Raw genomic sequence first — 14,704 nt, forward strand, 5'->3', positions numbered from 1 at the left:
CCTGTTAAAAGACAAAATTATGACAAGTCTAGTCTTGTAGCTCTTAATTGGCTTTAATTGTGATTCTAGAATGGAGTGGTCCAGAATGTTTCACCCGATCACATGTGCAGGTCATATTTATAACCAGAGAAAATGAAGTGACGTACAGAAACAACAACCTGATTGTCTGCAGTCAGTGTTTCCCTTGTATGGTCATGTTTTGGCAAATTTCAGCCTCTGATTAGCTGGAGGTTCAACTGCAATGATTGGTTGAGACTCAGCAACTCTTTGCAAGAGTTTACTCCTTATACTTACACGCGGAAGTATGTTAGGTTATAGTCTGTTTACACATCCTACATTACATTTCACTATGAACAGAGAAAGCTTCAGGCCAAACATAAAATGTGTATGAAAGCAGCTTTAGGCCAAACTTAATTCAATTTAACAATTCAGGGCTGAGCCCGTGGCGCACTCGGTAGCGTGCTGCGCTAGCAGCGCAGCGACGCTCCCGCCACGGGTTCAGATCCTATATACGACTGACCGGTGCACTCCCTGGCTGAGCGCCGGTCACGGAAAAAAAAAAAAAAAGAAAGAAAAAAAAAAAAAAATTTGTATAAAAAAAAAAAAAAAAAAAAAAAAAAAACAACAATTCATAAAATAAGCATAAGAGTTTATTTTTAAAAACAAAGAACAATATCAGTAATTAAAAACACAATTGCAGAAATTAAAACTTCTTCATTGTGAAAAAGTCTTTAAGAAAAAATTTAGTTAACAAAAAATTTAACCAACTTCACTTAGCAAAATACACTGAAAGGAAATCAGAGTACAAAGAAAATTAAGTCGAGGCCTCACAAATTCCTACAATATTAATATTGTGTCTCAATTCTCAAAGCTAACTTTTAAAAGCTTAAACTTAACCTAAACAATTTTAAATAAAAACCAACAGGCGAACCAACATGTGAAATGTTTCTCTTCGAAATGGGGATCTAGTACCTTTGAGTTTTCCAGAAAAGCACATCTCCCCAAAGAGTTCACTGTGATGCTGAGTAAAAGATCCACACTTAACATACTTAAACTACTTTAACTGAGATAACATCACTGAAGAATACTACCAAGATGCTAACTGAGAAAAGCTCAATATAGTTTTAGTTTGTGCACTGTCACATGCTAGAAGAAAAGCTTGCATGAGAAAACGCTGAAGAGGTAATTTTTTAATCCAGATTTCACAAACTCATGGTGCGAAATGGGTCTCCCAGCTTCCTCTAGAGTGAGAACTGTTCTTCAGTGCTTGTTGGCTGCCTGTGAAAATTTGATTGAAATAACTCAAATGCTCCTACGAAGCTGGTCGGGTCCACCCATGCCGTTCTGACCACTGTAGCTGGTCCTGCAAGAGCCACTCATTGCCGTGCTCTCCATGACACCCCTATGCCTTGCATCACCCGGCTGCTGTCTCCCATTGTCATCAAATCCAAAAAGAGTTCTATGTCTCTGCACCGCATGTTGGCCCTGTCTTTGGACATAGCTGCCACAGCTCTTCGTGAGTGGTAAACTCAACATCTGCTTCGCCCATCATCTTCCATCAGGGCTGATCACAGTGTGGACTTTCACAGGGTTGAGTGGAAAGAAGTGGTAAATGTCATTCTCAGTTGCTTTGTATGGCAGCCCCCTCACGTGGACGCAGTGGCCGGTGGTGCTCTGGATTGTGAACTTGCTGTCTCTGTATCTGTGGTCATACATTCCCGAGAGACAATAACTGAGGTCTCTTCCAAACAGGTCGGTGGTGAAACCATAGCCATCACTGAGCCGCTGCACTCCTCGTAGCCTCTGTAGCCCACGCTGCAGGCACCAGGCCTCATTCTCTCCAGGCCTGCTTGCTTCACCATGCCAATGTACCTCCTGGCTGTGCCAGGCCAGTCATGGGCACCTGGCCACTGCAGACATGAACTTCAGAGGGGGATCTGAGTATGACCTAACTTCCTCCTGACTGCTCTTGAACACTTCAATATGCCTGTGCCCTGTTCTCTCCTCGTGCTTCACTAGAGCCTTCTCAGCTAACTCCTGCAAGGCAAACTGCAAGGCATGAAGGCTTCCTCTGTAATCTGGCCCTCAGGATCCACAGGCAATGTGATCCCATTTGGAATGATTTCTAACCCTGAGAAGAACTGAACAATTTCTTCCTTAGTGTGTCCAAATGGCAGTCCTCAAAGGTACACAAGGCCATCGTTGGCAGTGATGGCACTGTTGGGACAGCTGTGTGTTGACACCCAATCCATCTTGGTTCTGAGGGACTTGAATACTTCAGTGTACCAGTGTCCCATGCTTCATCTTTTTTCTGGGCCACTTTTACATTATCTTCTGATTCAAGTTCAACAAAAGCTTCTCCACTCTGCGTCCCTTCTCTAGTGCAGATGAAATGGACATCTGCAGTCCCATCACAAATCATACAGTCAGATGGGAAGTTCTGCACATCCTCAACAGAGCAGGACCACAGCAGGCCATGGGGCTTGACCACAAAGACTTCACCTCCCTCAGAGCCAGCATCATAGACACTTGACAGGGCACATGTCAGACAAGACTGGGTGCAGCTTTTTGTGGCTTAAAAAACAACCACCGATGCCTTCTAAGGGGGCCACTCGGTATGTAATGAATTGTCCACTGTGGAGATCAGGACTGGTTTCTATTTTCATCCAGCAGGTGCCATGGCTCACAGAATCACAGTGGAATTTGGGCCACAGAACCCCAAATTCTACCCAAAGCTTAACAATGCAGAGGGCTCCCAGAAATTAAAATTTTAATGAAGCATTTTTAGATAGAGGTTAGGAGTCTCCCAGAAGGCAAAAAAGAGAGATTAAAATGATAAGAGAAATGAGAAGAGAAAAAAGATTAAAAGTAAGGACAAAAAATTACCAAAGAAATATAAGAGAATTTCACAAAACTTAAGGACACAATTCTCCAGAGGACCCTGGAAGTGCCCATCAGTGTGAATGAAATAAAGAGCAACGCATGGTACGTTAGACTGATCTTAGAACACAGAAGACATAGAGAAGATCCTAAAGACTTCCGCAAAGACAAAAAGTGGTCACTTAAAAATAATGGCAACAAATTCTCACTAGTAACCTTGGTGCAAGAAGATAATTTGAATTTAGAATTCTCTTCCCAGCTAAACTAGCAATGAAGTGTGAGAGTAAAGAATGGAGAAATTTGCAGGCAAGGACTCAGAAAAGGGGATACCTTCTGTATCTCTTTTCCTAAGTAGTCATAAAATGAGACAGTAAACAAGAAAGGAAGACACGGAATCTAGGAATACTGAAAGCAACTAATGAAAGCTGTGAAGAGAAGTTCCAGTAAACAGCTGGGCAGAAGGCCCACAATAGTTTCTAGAAATTCTAGAAAAATGAAGGAAGTACTAGAAAAGAAATGTAATGACAGTGTACTACTTGAGACTATAGAAACAAGGAAACAATGACATCGACTCTTCCATATTCTTTTCTTAGTTTTTCAACAATCATCAAGATTTTAACTATGATAAGAAAATACAAAAGTGGTAAATCTTCACAGAAATGGGGAGGTGAAAGGGAGAAGAAGGGCATGGGACAAAGAGGAACAATTATGTCAACTTACAGAGAAAGGCATTTATAGAGACTGTCTATAGTTGATGGGACCAGACAAAAGGTAAAACTTTAGGATACAAATGTTCTCACTGCAAGAACTATGTATGGTGCCAGAACTTTTAAGCTGAATCACATGGAACTATTGTTTTTTTGGTCAAAAATCGTTGATGGTGTTATAACACCAAGGTCAAGGGTTCAAGTCCTCCAATGGGCCTGCCATCAAAACCCAAACCAAAAACAACAACAAAAAGGAAGATAATACAAATATTTCCATGAACTTCGGGCTGGCCAATTAGCTCAGTTGATTACAGAATGGTATTATAACACCAAGGTCAAGGGTTTGGATCCCCATACTGGCCAGCAATCTTAAAAAAAAAAAAAAAAAAGTTGAATTTCAGAAATTTCATAAGGTTCAACCTAATATAAAAGGAGAAAGGTATAACATCAGTAAATTAAACTACACAATTTTTTTAAAACTCAGTTTTAGAAGGACAAACCAAAAGTTAAATAAGAAGATACTGAAAACAGTTGTCTGTGTGTTCAGTGAGGAGTTAAGGTAGTACAACCCATGCCATGTTTGGAAGGAGGAAAAAAAAGATTGAATACTTTAAAATTTGTTGAAAAAGTTTATAATTAACTATGCATGTGTTTTAAAAGCTAATCACTAAATTTTTTAAAAATGGGAAAGAGAGAATAATATAAACTTTATCAACCCACCAGAGGGCGTAAAAGAAGGGAGGGCTGGTAGAAAAAGCAAAGGAAAGAAGCAGAAAATAGAAAATGCAACATAGCTTTATAATAAAAATACGTCGGGAACCAGCTAAAATAAATGTGAACAGATCAACATCAGTTATTAATAGAAAGAAGGCTATGATCTAAATAAAATTTAGACAAATCCAACAGTATCCTGCTTACAAAAGATACACTTAAAGTAAAACTAAAGAGGAGAGGTGAAAATAAGGAATGAAAAATATATACCACAGAGAAACTAACCAAAAGAAAGCTGGTGTGGCTACCAAAGGAAAAAAAAAATTACATAAAATAGACTTTAAAAAGAAAACATTGTAGGGATAAAAACTAACACTATGTAATTACCAAAGGTTAAATTCATCAGGAAAATGTAATAATTTTAAGCTTCTATGTGATTAATAACATAATATATACTATATTATTTATACATATCATGTAAAAATATAGATTATATGTATAATTGATAGATAATAGGAAATTGACAAATTCACAATCAAACTTTTCTTAGTAATTAATTGACAGACCAAAACTTAGTAAGTTTATAGAAGCCTTAACAACACAATTAACAAACTTATCTAATGGATATATAGTATTCTGAGCCCAATTTAGAAAAGAATACATATAATCTTTTCTCAAGCACATAGAGAACTTTACAAAAACTGACTACGTACTAGGCTATAAAATGACTCTTGAAAATATTCAAAGAATTGGGATCATAGAGATGACAATTGAATTAGTAATCAATAATAGAAAGCTAAAAAATATCATGTATTTGGAATAAAAAGCACACTTCTAAATAACCTCTAATTCAAAGAGAAAGATAATAATGGAAATGAGAAAATATAGAGCTAAATAATAACAGAGAATTAAAATTAACAATAACAATAATACTACAGTTTAAAACTTCAGAACTACTGTTAAAGCAGTATTTAGGGGAAATTTATAGCCTAAATTCTATAGTTTAGAACTTTCATTCTAAGAAGAAAGAATAAAAATTAATGGGCTAAGTATCTAACCTAAGAAGTTATGGTTACAGGAGTTCCAGTAAAGATGACAGAATAGATGGTTCCCAGCGTCACTCTCTCCCACAAATCAACCAATTTACAACTATAAAAATGTAACATCAACCAAGCTGGGGCTGCTGGAGCTCAGGGAAGAGGAGGAGAGACCTACGGAGTTCATGAAGGTGGGAGAAGCCATGATGAGAGAGAGAAAAAACTGCTCTGAGCATTTCAGGCCATGGCCACTTTAAGGCTGGAACTGCTGAGCACATGGAACAGGAGCCGGCAGAAGCTGCAGCTGTGCCCTTCAGATGGAGTTGCTTGGAGGTGGCAGGGGAGAAGAAAGGCTTGGAGGCCCCCAGGACAGCAAGACCACAGACAGGGTTACCGTGGACCCATGTAGGAGTGACAAGCCAGAACAGCTGAAAAAGGGGAGCCATTCACAGGCTGGGGAGTCAACACAAGGGACCAGCACAGAGCCCATCCCATGGCAAGTGTTTGGAGCACAGGCAGTGGGAGAAACAGGCCCACTGGGAGAACACTGGGACACAGCAAGGACAGCCAACCCACCCCCCAATCAGTGCAGGACCACTTAGAGGAGACTGGTCAGGAATGTAGAATTGCATGGGGTGCAGTTTGATGAAAAAACTCAGGCCCAGATCAGAGTTTCTACACAACCCAGGTGCACTGGATCTCTCAAGAGCCAGAAGTACCTATAAGGTCAACCATTAAACCACGATCTGCACAAAAAGTCTTCCCTAGGGAAGTAGCAGCAAAGCAGCAATTTAGCTCAACTACACAGCTCAAGTACTGGTTCCCACAGGAAGTTCCCTCCTGTTAGAAGTGAGCAAAGGACAAAAAATTAGTTCCGGCCCAGGCACACCAGCAGTGCCTCCGGCCAGCCAGGGACAAGGCATGGAGAAGGGGAATGGATTCCCCTCCCACAACCAGTCACCACGTGCCAGCACCTCGGGGCCTGCCTGAGGACCCGAGCATGGAGAAGGGACCAGACCCCCATCCCACAACCAGGCACACCATACCAGTGCCTCAGGACCCCCTCGGGGACCCAGGGTATGGAGCCGGGAATCAGACACTCTCCACAACCAGGCACACCACCAGCACCAAGGAGCATGCCAAAAACATCTCCTCCATGTGAGTGGCCCACCACAGCCACCACGATAACCATGGCCGCCACGAAGGCGGCTAGATGCCACAACCACCACACAGATGGTCTGCCAGCCACTGGAGTGCATTGACACAAGGAGAGTCACCAGTAGAGATAAAGAAAGGAGGAGGATATCTCTCCCCACAGAGCCCATTTCAGAGTGACGGAAGAGACATCTGTTCTATGATAGTATTGGGGGACATGATCACGCTTCTCAGCATTGGACAGATCATTTGGGCAGCAAATCAACAGAGCAACCATTACTCTTTCAGAAGGAAAGAAGAAATCTAGGGTGATTAGACGGGGGAGGGGGGACGGGGAGAGGGTGGGGAGCGATTGGACAAGGGGCATAAAGATAATTACGATTTGTAACAATATATATGCTAGTAATACTGATTTGATCAACATATCTCAATGTTTACTGGTAAGAACACTAAGTATTATTAAAAAAATGCAAATTCCTCCCCAGATAAGTTTATAAATTCACTGCAATTCTTATCAAAATCCCAGCAGAATTTCTCAGTGGAGCTTGACCTGCTGACCCTGAAATTGTGCATAGAATTGCAAAGGGCCAAGAATAGAAGAAGAATGAGGTGGAGAGGTGACCTCATACCAAAAATTATTAAAGCTCCAATAATGAAGACCATGAGTATAATATGGGACTAGACAGACAGACAAACAGTTTAAGCTGCAGAACCCAGAAACCAACCCATGCATGTGTGGAAACTTTATAAATGACAGAGGTGGCACTGCAAATCAGTGGGGAAAATATGGACTATTTGATAAATGGTCTGGGACAATAGGATATACATCTGGAAAAAATATAATTGGTTACTTACATCACAAATTATACAAAAATAAATTCCATGTAGATTAAACACCTAAATATGAAAATATAGGAGACTACTTTTATGACCTGAGAATAGGAAGAATGTCTTAAGAATTTTTTTTTTAGGCACAAACCATAGAATTTATTGCTAAATTTGACTAGATTAAAAAGAAAACTTGTTCGACAAAGGACAGCGTAAACAAGAAGAAAGAAGAAGCTACAACTGAAAAATGATCATTGCAAAACATATGACTTACAGATTTGTGCGTAGAACAGGTAAAGTATTCCTACAAACCAAATGGGATCTAGTGTTCTATAGTAATACAGGGAGACTGCAGTTAACAACAAAGTACTGTGTATCTTTGAATAGCTAGTCAAGATGAGGTTGAATGTTTCTAACACAAAGAAGTGACAAACATTTGAGGTGATGTATATACTAAGCACCCTGGTATGATCATTGCACACAGTATGAATGCCTCCAATTATTCTATTGTACTCCACAAACATACAATTATCATGGGTCAATTAAGAAAAATAAATTAAAAAGAGAAATAGAGAGTAGAATAGTGATTACCAGAGGCAGGGAAATGGAGGGGGGTGGGGGGGAGGTGGCCAGGGAAAGGTTGATACACTGGTACAAAGTTACAAAGTCACAGTTAGATGGGAAGAGTAAGTTCTTGTGTCATAGGGTGACAATAACTAATAATATTATATTGTATATTTCAAGATAGCCAGAAAAGGGGATTTTGAATGTTGTAACCACAAAGAAATGACAAATATTTTGATGGTAGATATGCTAACTATTCTGATGAGCTCAGTACACAATATACACATGTACTGAGACAATGTATTGTGCCCCATAAATATGTACAGTGAAAAAAATAAAATTAAAATTAAAACAAAACAAAACACAAACATAAAAAGAATTCCTACAAATCAATAAGAAAAAGACAAAATTCCCCATTGTAAATTGGTTAATGTATATATACAGATAATTCTCAAAAAATAAATCTAAATTTCAACAAACACTTAAAAATAAGCTCAACTTCACTATTTATCAGGGAAGTATAAGATAAAACAACAATGTGATACATTTTATACCTATCAGACTAATAAAAATTTAAAATTCTGACATTATCAAGAGTAGGAAAGGATGTGGAGTAATGGGGAATATTTTTTAAAAAGGAAAAACACTAGTAATAAATGCCCATTAACAAAAGAACAGATAAATCATGGTATATTCATTCACTATAATATTACATAGCTATGAAAATGAATGAACTAGAGCCAAATGCATGATATGGATAAATCTTTACAGTATTCTAGCTCAGAAAAAAAGTTGAACAATGCTATATACAAAATAGCATCATTTATATAAAATTTGAAAACCTGAAAAGCATGACTTCAGCTTGTTCGGGGTTGTAGCAACAAGAGTATAAAAACATGCGTGGGATGCAAAACACCAAATTTATCAAGTAGGTTACCGCTAAGGAGTGAAACGAAGAGAGCCTTCAATTTAATCTGTTGTATTTTAATCTGTTAAAAAATATCTGAAGCAAATATAACAAAGTATAAAGATTTTATAAAGCTGGTTGTCCTCCATGCTGTTCTGAATGTGTACAGATAATGGCCAGGAGTTTGGGAGAGATGTTGGGGTTGGAGGAGACACCAAAACCCCATGGAAGCGTGTACTTTGTTTTATCCACTGCTCTATCCCTCCACTTAGAAGAGTGCCTGGTACAAAGTAGGTACTCAACCAATACTTGCTGGATGGATGAATACATGCGAAGGCATTGGAGAATGTCGGAACACAGTGCGTTCTGAAAGAGCTAACCCGAATTGCTGACTTCTGTAGAGCCCCATAAGCACCAGCCTCTGACTTAACTATTTGACTTGGACTATCTCATTTCATCCTTGCAACAGTGGTAAGGACCATTATTATCTTCACTCTATCAGTGAAGAAACAGAAGCTTAGAGAGCTAGGAAGCCTGCCTGAGAGTGTAGTGCTTAGAATGAAAGTATTCCATCAAAGGAGTCTGGATTTTATGCTATAGGTAGTTTCAAAATTTGGAGCAGTGGAAATAAACAATATAAGGTTTAGTCAGGAAGCTTACCGTGAAGGAGGCACATTAAACAGATACCCTAAAGTGACGACACCCTAGAGTGAAGGGTGACCAGACCAAATGTGGGGTATGGAGGTTTGCCTGTGCCCAATTGGGGAGCACATAGCAGGAAACACTTTAGTCTGCTGGGCAAGCAGAGAAGATTTCCCACGGAGGAGACACTTGAACTTGATCTTGAAGGAGAAGTGCACCTACAAATGCCAGGATCTCCCTGCTCCACATCCCGTTGGTGGTGTTGTCAGGACCCATTGTTCTGGACTGTGAGCATAGAGCCTGACCACACAGAGCTGAGACCACCTGCAGGTGAAGACGGACTAAAATGAATGTAGCCCCCAGTTTGAGAAAGTTTGCTCTTCTTACCTTTATACACAGAGAAAAAAAACAACTCAAAGCTCTTCTTTAGAAATTATGATGCCAGTAATAATTGCTCATTCTTTTTTTTTTTAAAGAAAATGTAGTTTTATTAATATATTTTTACATTCTACGATGTTGTTGCAGAACAGTTGGGAGGGAGGGGAAGAGGGGAAAGGGGAAGGAAATGGGATGGAAGGAGGAAGGAGGAGGGGCAGGATTGAGGCCTGTGGCACCCCCCTCATTCCCACAGGGGAGACCCGGGGGCTTCCAGCAGTAGCTTTGTCATTGCTGGGCTGGGTGCAGATATCAGGGGGGGTGTGGCAAAAGCCCTTGACGCCCACCACTCCAGCTCAGGAACCCGGGGCCCTTCTTGCTGAGGCTTGGTGGTCATTGTTGGGCTGGCTACACATGTCAGGGGGGTGTGGTTGAGGCCCTCGGGTCCCCCACCTCTCCAGCTCAGGAGAGACTGAGGGGCTTCCTACAGTGGCTTGGAGGTCACCACTCGGCTGGTTGTGGGTAGGGGGGGTGTGGTTGAGGCCCTAATTGCTCATTCTTGAGTTATAATAGCTAATATTTATTGAGCGTTTACTGTATGAAGAGCACTGGGCTAAGTCATTACATGCTTTATTGCCTTTAATTCTTACAACTCTATGAGGCAGGTACTATTTTGTCCCTTTTCAGGGTTGAGGAAACCAAGGCTTAAAGAATGTATGTAGGTGTCTTGCCCAAAGTCCGTGAAGTTAGTTAGTAAGAGGTGGAGCTGGGATTTGATCCCACAGTTGTCAAGTCTCCAGCCCATGTTTTAACCACTGCCTTTCATAAGCACAGACATCCAATCAAAGCAACAAGGGTTTTACTGCTTTCAATTGGAACAATAAATGAGAATGTGATATGAGCTAAATAAGAACCAAGCTTATCATTACATTCATGAACACCTGTCACACGTTAGGTGCTCCATAAATGCTTGGAAAATGAGGTGGCGTTTAGTTCCAGGAAATGAAAACCGACCCCTTGTCAAAATGGAGTGGAAACTCACAGGAGGCTACCTGAGCATGCTGAGCAGTTTCAGGAGACTTCCCGGCACACACTGACTCTCCTAGTCATCAGGCTCCTCCTAAGCCCAAGCTTTGGCCTGTGGGTGAGCTCCTATTCCTCCCCCAAATCGGTTCCACGCCCCCTCCCTGTTGTCCTTCCCAGTGCTGGGCTCACAGCCCTGACCGCTGGCTGTAATGGCTTCTGTCCCAGGATCCTGAGCTCTTCAGGATCTTCCGTATCTCTCAGCCTATCACAGAGGAGGTCTACCCCGAAAACAGTCACTGAATGAATGGAGTCTAGAGCTCTCCCCAATAGCCCATAGGTGGGAGATACATAAAATAAGAAAAATAGGGCAGGGGAAAGAACCGGAAAACTTCTACTTTTCAAATTAAAGTAAAGATAAAATTAAAAATAAAAAAATAAATAGAAGTAAGTTGTAGACATCATGACACTTACCCCCAATATTTCAGCATGCATTGCCTAAGAACAAGGACATACATAACCACAATATCATCATCACACCCAGGAAATATAATATTGATAAATAACATACATTCCATTTTTTAATTTCCCCAGTTGTCTCCAAAACATCTCATCTCTCAGAGATGGTTTTAATTTTTGTTACAGTACCCATTCAATGTTTGTACATTGAGTTTGGTTTTCAATCCTTTGTTTTCTCATAAGTTTAGAATAGACTTTCGTTATTTTGAATTTTGGAGAAGTGTAGGCTAACCGTTTTGTTGTATATTCTAGAATGGTTTAATTAATTCCTCCTAAATTGATTTGGATTAAACATTTTTGGAACAAATACTATGTAGATAATATTTTTTTAATGGACAATTAATTAGTTAATTGACAGATTTTTGATAAGAAATGCAACTTGTTGACTTTCTTATACAGAATTTCATTTTATAGACAAATAATAATTGTTATGTAATGAGGCTAGATGTTTTGGCCACACAGTTATGTTTGGGTCTGCTCCCTGGAACTGACTGGCAGAGAAAGCCGAGGCCAGTCTCTTCATTTTTGGACTTGCTACGATGGCCACATGACTTGAGAGATTGACATTTGTGTCACCATCATTTGTTTCATCATGATTAGAAATGGTGCATCTTTAGTTCCTACAGATCTGGTAATAGTCTGGAGAGCTTTTTAATAAAATATTCATTCAAAAACAAACAAACAAACAAATTAAAGTAAAGAGAGCAATACAGCTTTTCCCCCAGAAAAAGCCATCATCCCTTGGATCACGTATTCATTTTATCCACTCATTCATTTCACAAACGTTTTGCCAGACACTTCCTATGTGCAGGAGGCAGGCCCTGGTCTGAAGTTGTACACTTATTCAATAAATAGTGAAGAGCCCCCTCCCTCCACCAGACACCAAGCCAGGCACAGAGGGACGAGGATGGGCCAAACAGAATCCACGGCCGCCCAGGAGTGTACAACAGTGGGGGAGACAGAGGCAGGCAAGCGATCGCAACTTAGAAATGTAGAGGCTAGCTCTGAAGAGGGGAAGACCGAGAGGAGGGATTCAGGGGGAGAGACCCGGAGGGAGAAGTACAGGAAGAGGCAGAAAGCGGGCAGAGGAAGACGGCAGCGGCCTGTTTGGATTCACCCCAGAGCCACATCTAGCAATACTCTGGCCACGTTTTAATTAATTGCAAGGTTTTCTCATTGACTCAAAAAAGAGCTCTCTCTCTGATTAATTTTCGAAAGAGCTGGCCGATTTTAATCATAGCAAACACAATGACCCCGGTTATTATGGCCTGAATGGCTAAAAGCAGAAAACAAAGACCCCAGAACAAGCTATGGCCTTGACGTTCGCCCGTGGCCACCGGCTGGGCCCACGCCCAGGGTTCTGAGCTGTTCAGCAGGAAAGCAGCGTGAACCGGAGCTTCCGAGGAGTTGTCTGCCCCGGTGCCCGCGCACCCCAAGCCACCCTCCGGCAAGGCCCAGAGCTGCAGGCCGGCACGCTGCCCCGGGCCGCCGCACCGCGGGGGCTCGGCTCTGCCCACGAGGTCTGGGTTCTGCCGCAGCCACGCCAGAAATGGCCACAGGCCGCAGTCGCAGCGCCAGGGATTGTGCCCCAGCAGGACCTCCGTCAGCCGGGGCAGAGCCCCAAACACGTCGCCAGGCAGGGTCTCCAGCTGGTTGTGGTCGAGCTGGACCTCCTCCAGGCTGCTGAGGTTGCAAAAGAGTGCGCTGGGCAGGGCTCGCAGCCTGTTGTGGCGCAGCGACACCTGGCGCAAGCTGCTGAGGCCGCACAGCAAGCCGTCGGGGAGCGAGGCCAGGCGGTTGGAGTGCAGGGCGAGCACCCGGAGCTCGGCCAGGCCCCGGAAGGCGGCGGCGGGCAGGGTGCGCAGCTGGGTGCCGTTCAGCCACAGCTCCTGCAGGCCGGCCATCTCCCCGAAGAGCACGACCGGGAGCTCTTTCAGCGGGTTCTCGAACAGGGTCAACAGAGTCAAATGGTGAGAATGAAGAAAGGGTGCAGGGGGCAGAAACTCGAGTTGGTTCCTCGAAAGAGTCAAGGAGCTCAGGTTCCGCAGGCGGTCGAAGGCACCCGGGGTGATGGATCGGATGTGATTTGTGTCGAGCCGCAGCTCAAGCAGGGCGCCCAGGCTGTTGAACAGCCCCGAATCCAGAGCAACGAGCTGGTTCGAGTGCAGCAGAAGTTTCTCAAGCTTAGCCTGTGCCCCAAGCAATCCCTTGGGCAGGTGGGTCAAGTTGTTTCCCGACAAATCCAACAATTTCAGGTTCCCCAGATTTGTGAAGAGAGTAGCAGGAAGGAAAACGAGTTGATTCTGGTTCAAAAAGAGCTCCTGCAGGTTAACCAGTTTCTGAAACATGTTTGGGTCAATGCCCCTAAGTGCATTGTGATCCAAAAACAACTGTTCCAGGAGCACCGTCTTATCCAGCAGCGCGTCTGGAAGATTAGTGATTTTGTTGCGCGACAACCTAAGGGTTTTTAGTTTTATCAGGTCATTGAAGGTGCCGGGGGCAATCGCGGAAATGTGGCTGTCCGTGAGCATGAGGCGCTGCAGGACCGTCATACCACTGAAGCTGTGATTCTGCAAGGCGCCGTGGCCCATGTGGAAGAGCAGGATGTGCGTGAGGTTGGTGGGCAGGCGCAGCGCGGCGATGTTAGCCACGTCGCCCCCCGAGCACTGCGCGGCGTCGCGGAAGACACACTTGCAGGCTTGTGGGCAGGGGAAGGGCTGGGCGCGCAGGAGCCCGAGCAGCGCGCACAGCAGGGTCCTCCTCAGCATGTCTGAAAAGGGAGCGGTGGGAGATCTGTGGTCAACACACAAGGGTTGTTACGCTCATATTGGATCTTGAAACCCTGCACATTTTGCAGAGGCACAAACCTTTCGCCAGAATTCTCGCTGACTTTGGATGTTGTCCAGATACAACTGTCCCCCTCTTTTCTTAGGAGTGTAGATTTCCCTGGGGGATGATAACATTTATTCTACACTGCAAGGTGTCACTCTTTTGTTTTATTGATTTTCTACTCTGTTTAAAGCATTGAGATTAAAGAGTTTTTAAGCCATAGAATAGCCAATACTTTAAAATCTTTACAGTAGAGATAACTAATTAAAATAATCATTCTCACATGCAAGCAGGCTCTGCTCTTGACTTTATAACGTATCCAGAGTATGACTTTACGACATACCCAGGCAACTCTGGGTATTTTGTAAAGTCAAGAGTGGAGCCAGCTTTTTAACCAAAAGTCATGAAGGGAGCACAAAGTCTGCAAACCACCAACACCTAATTCTTTTGATCACAATCGTGCTATTTCCCCAGTACACCCACAACAGTGAGCACCCTTAGCCAACAGTTAAGCTAAAAAAAAAAAA

The 14,704-nt window shown here is 42.6% G+C and overlaps 1 protein-coding gene and 1 pseudogene across 1 annotated transcript; both read right to left on the bottom strand.

The window, feature by feature from the left end:
• Positions 1-1,376: 1,376 nt before the first annotated feature.
• On the bottom strand, positions 1,377-5,740 carry LOC134385459 (heterogeneous nuclear ribonucleoprotein F-like; annotated as a pseudogene).
• A 6,789-nt stretch (positions 5,741-12,529) lies between these two features.
• On the bottom strand, positions 12,530-14,116 carry GP5 (glycoprotein V platelet). Its single transcript, XM_063088990.1, has one exon. It carries the CDS (start codon positions 14,114-14,116, stop codon positions 12,530-12,532), a length of 1,587 nt encoding a protein of 528 aa, XP_062945060.1.
• Between the last annotated feature and the right edge of the window lie 588 nt (positions 14,117-14,704).

Source organism: Cynocephalus volans, chromosome 1, assembly GCF_027409185.1.
Source record: "Cynocephalus volans isolate mCynVol1 chromosome 1, mCynVol1.pri, whole genome shotgun sequence".
In the NCBI taxonomy this organism is placed as follows: domain Eukaryota; kingdom Metazoa; phylum Chordata; class Mammalia; order Dermoptera; family Cynocephalidae; genus Cynocephalus; species Cynocephalus volans.

Excerpts from the sequence above, each read along its gene's own strand:
- GP5 (XM_063088990.1), bottom strand. The coding sequence starts at position 14,116 with ATGCTGAGGAGGACCCTGCTGTGCGCGCTGCTCGGGCTCCTGCGCGCC.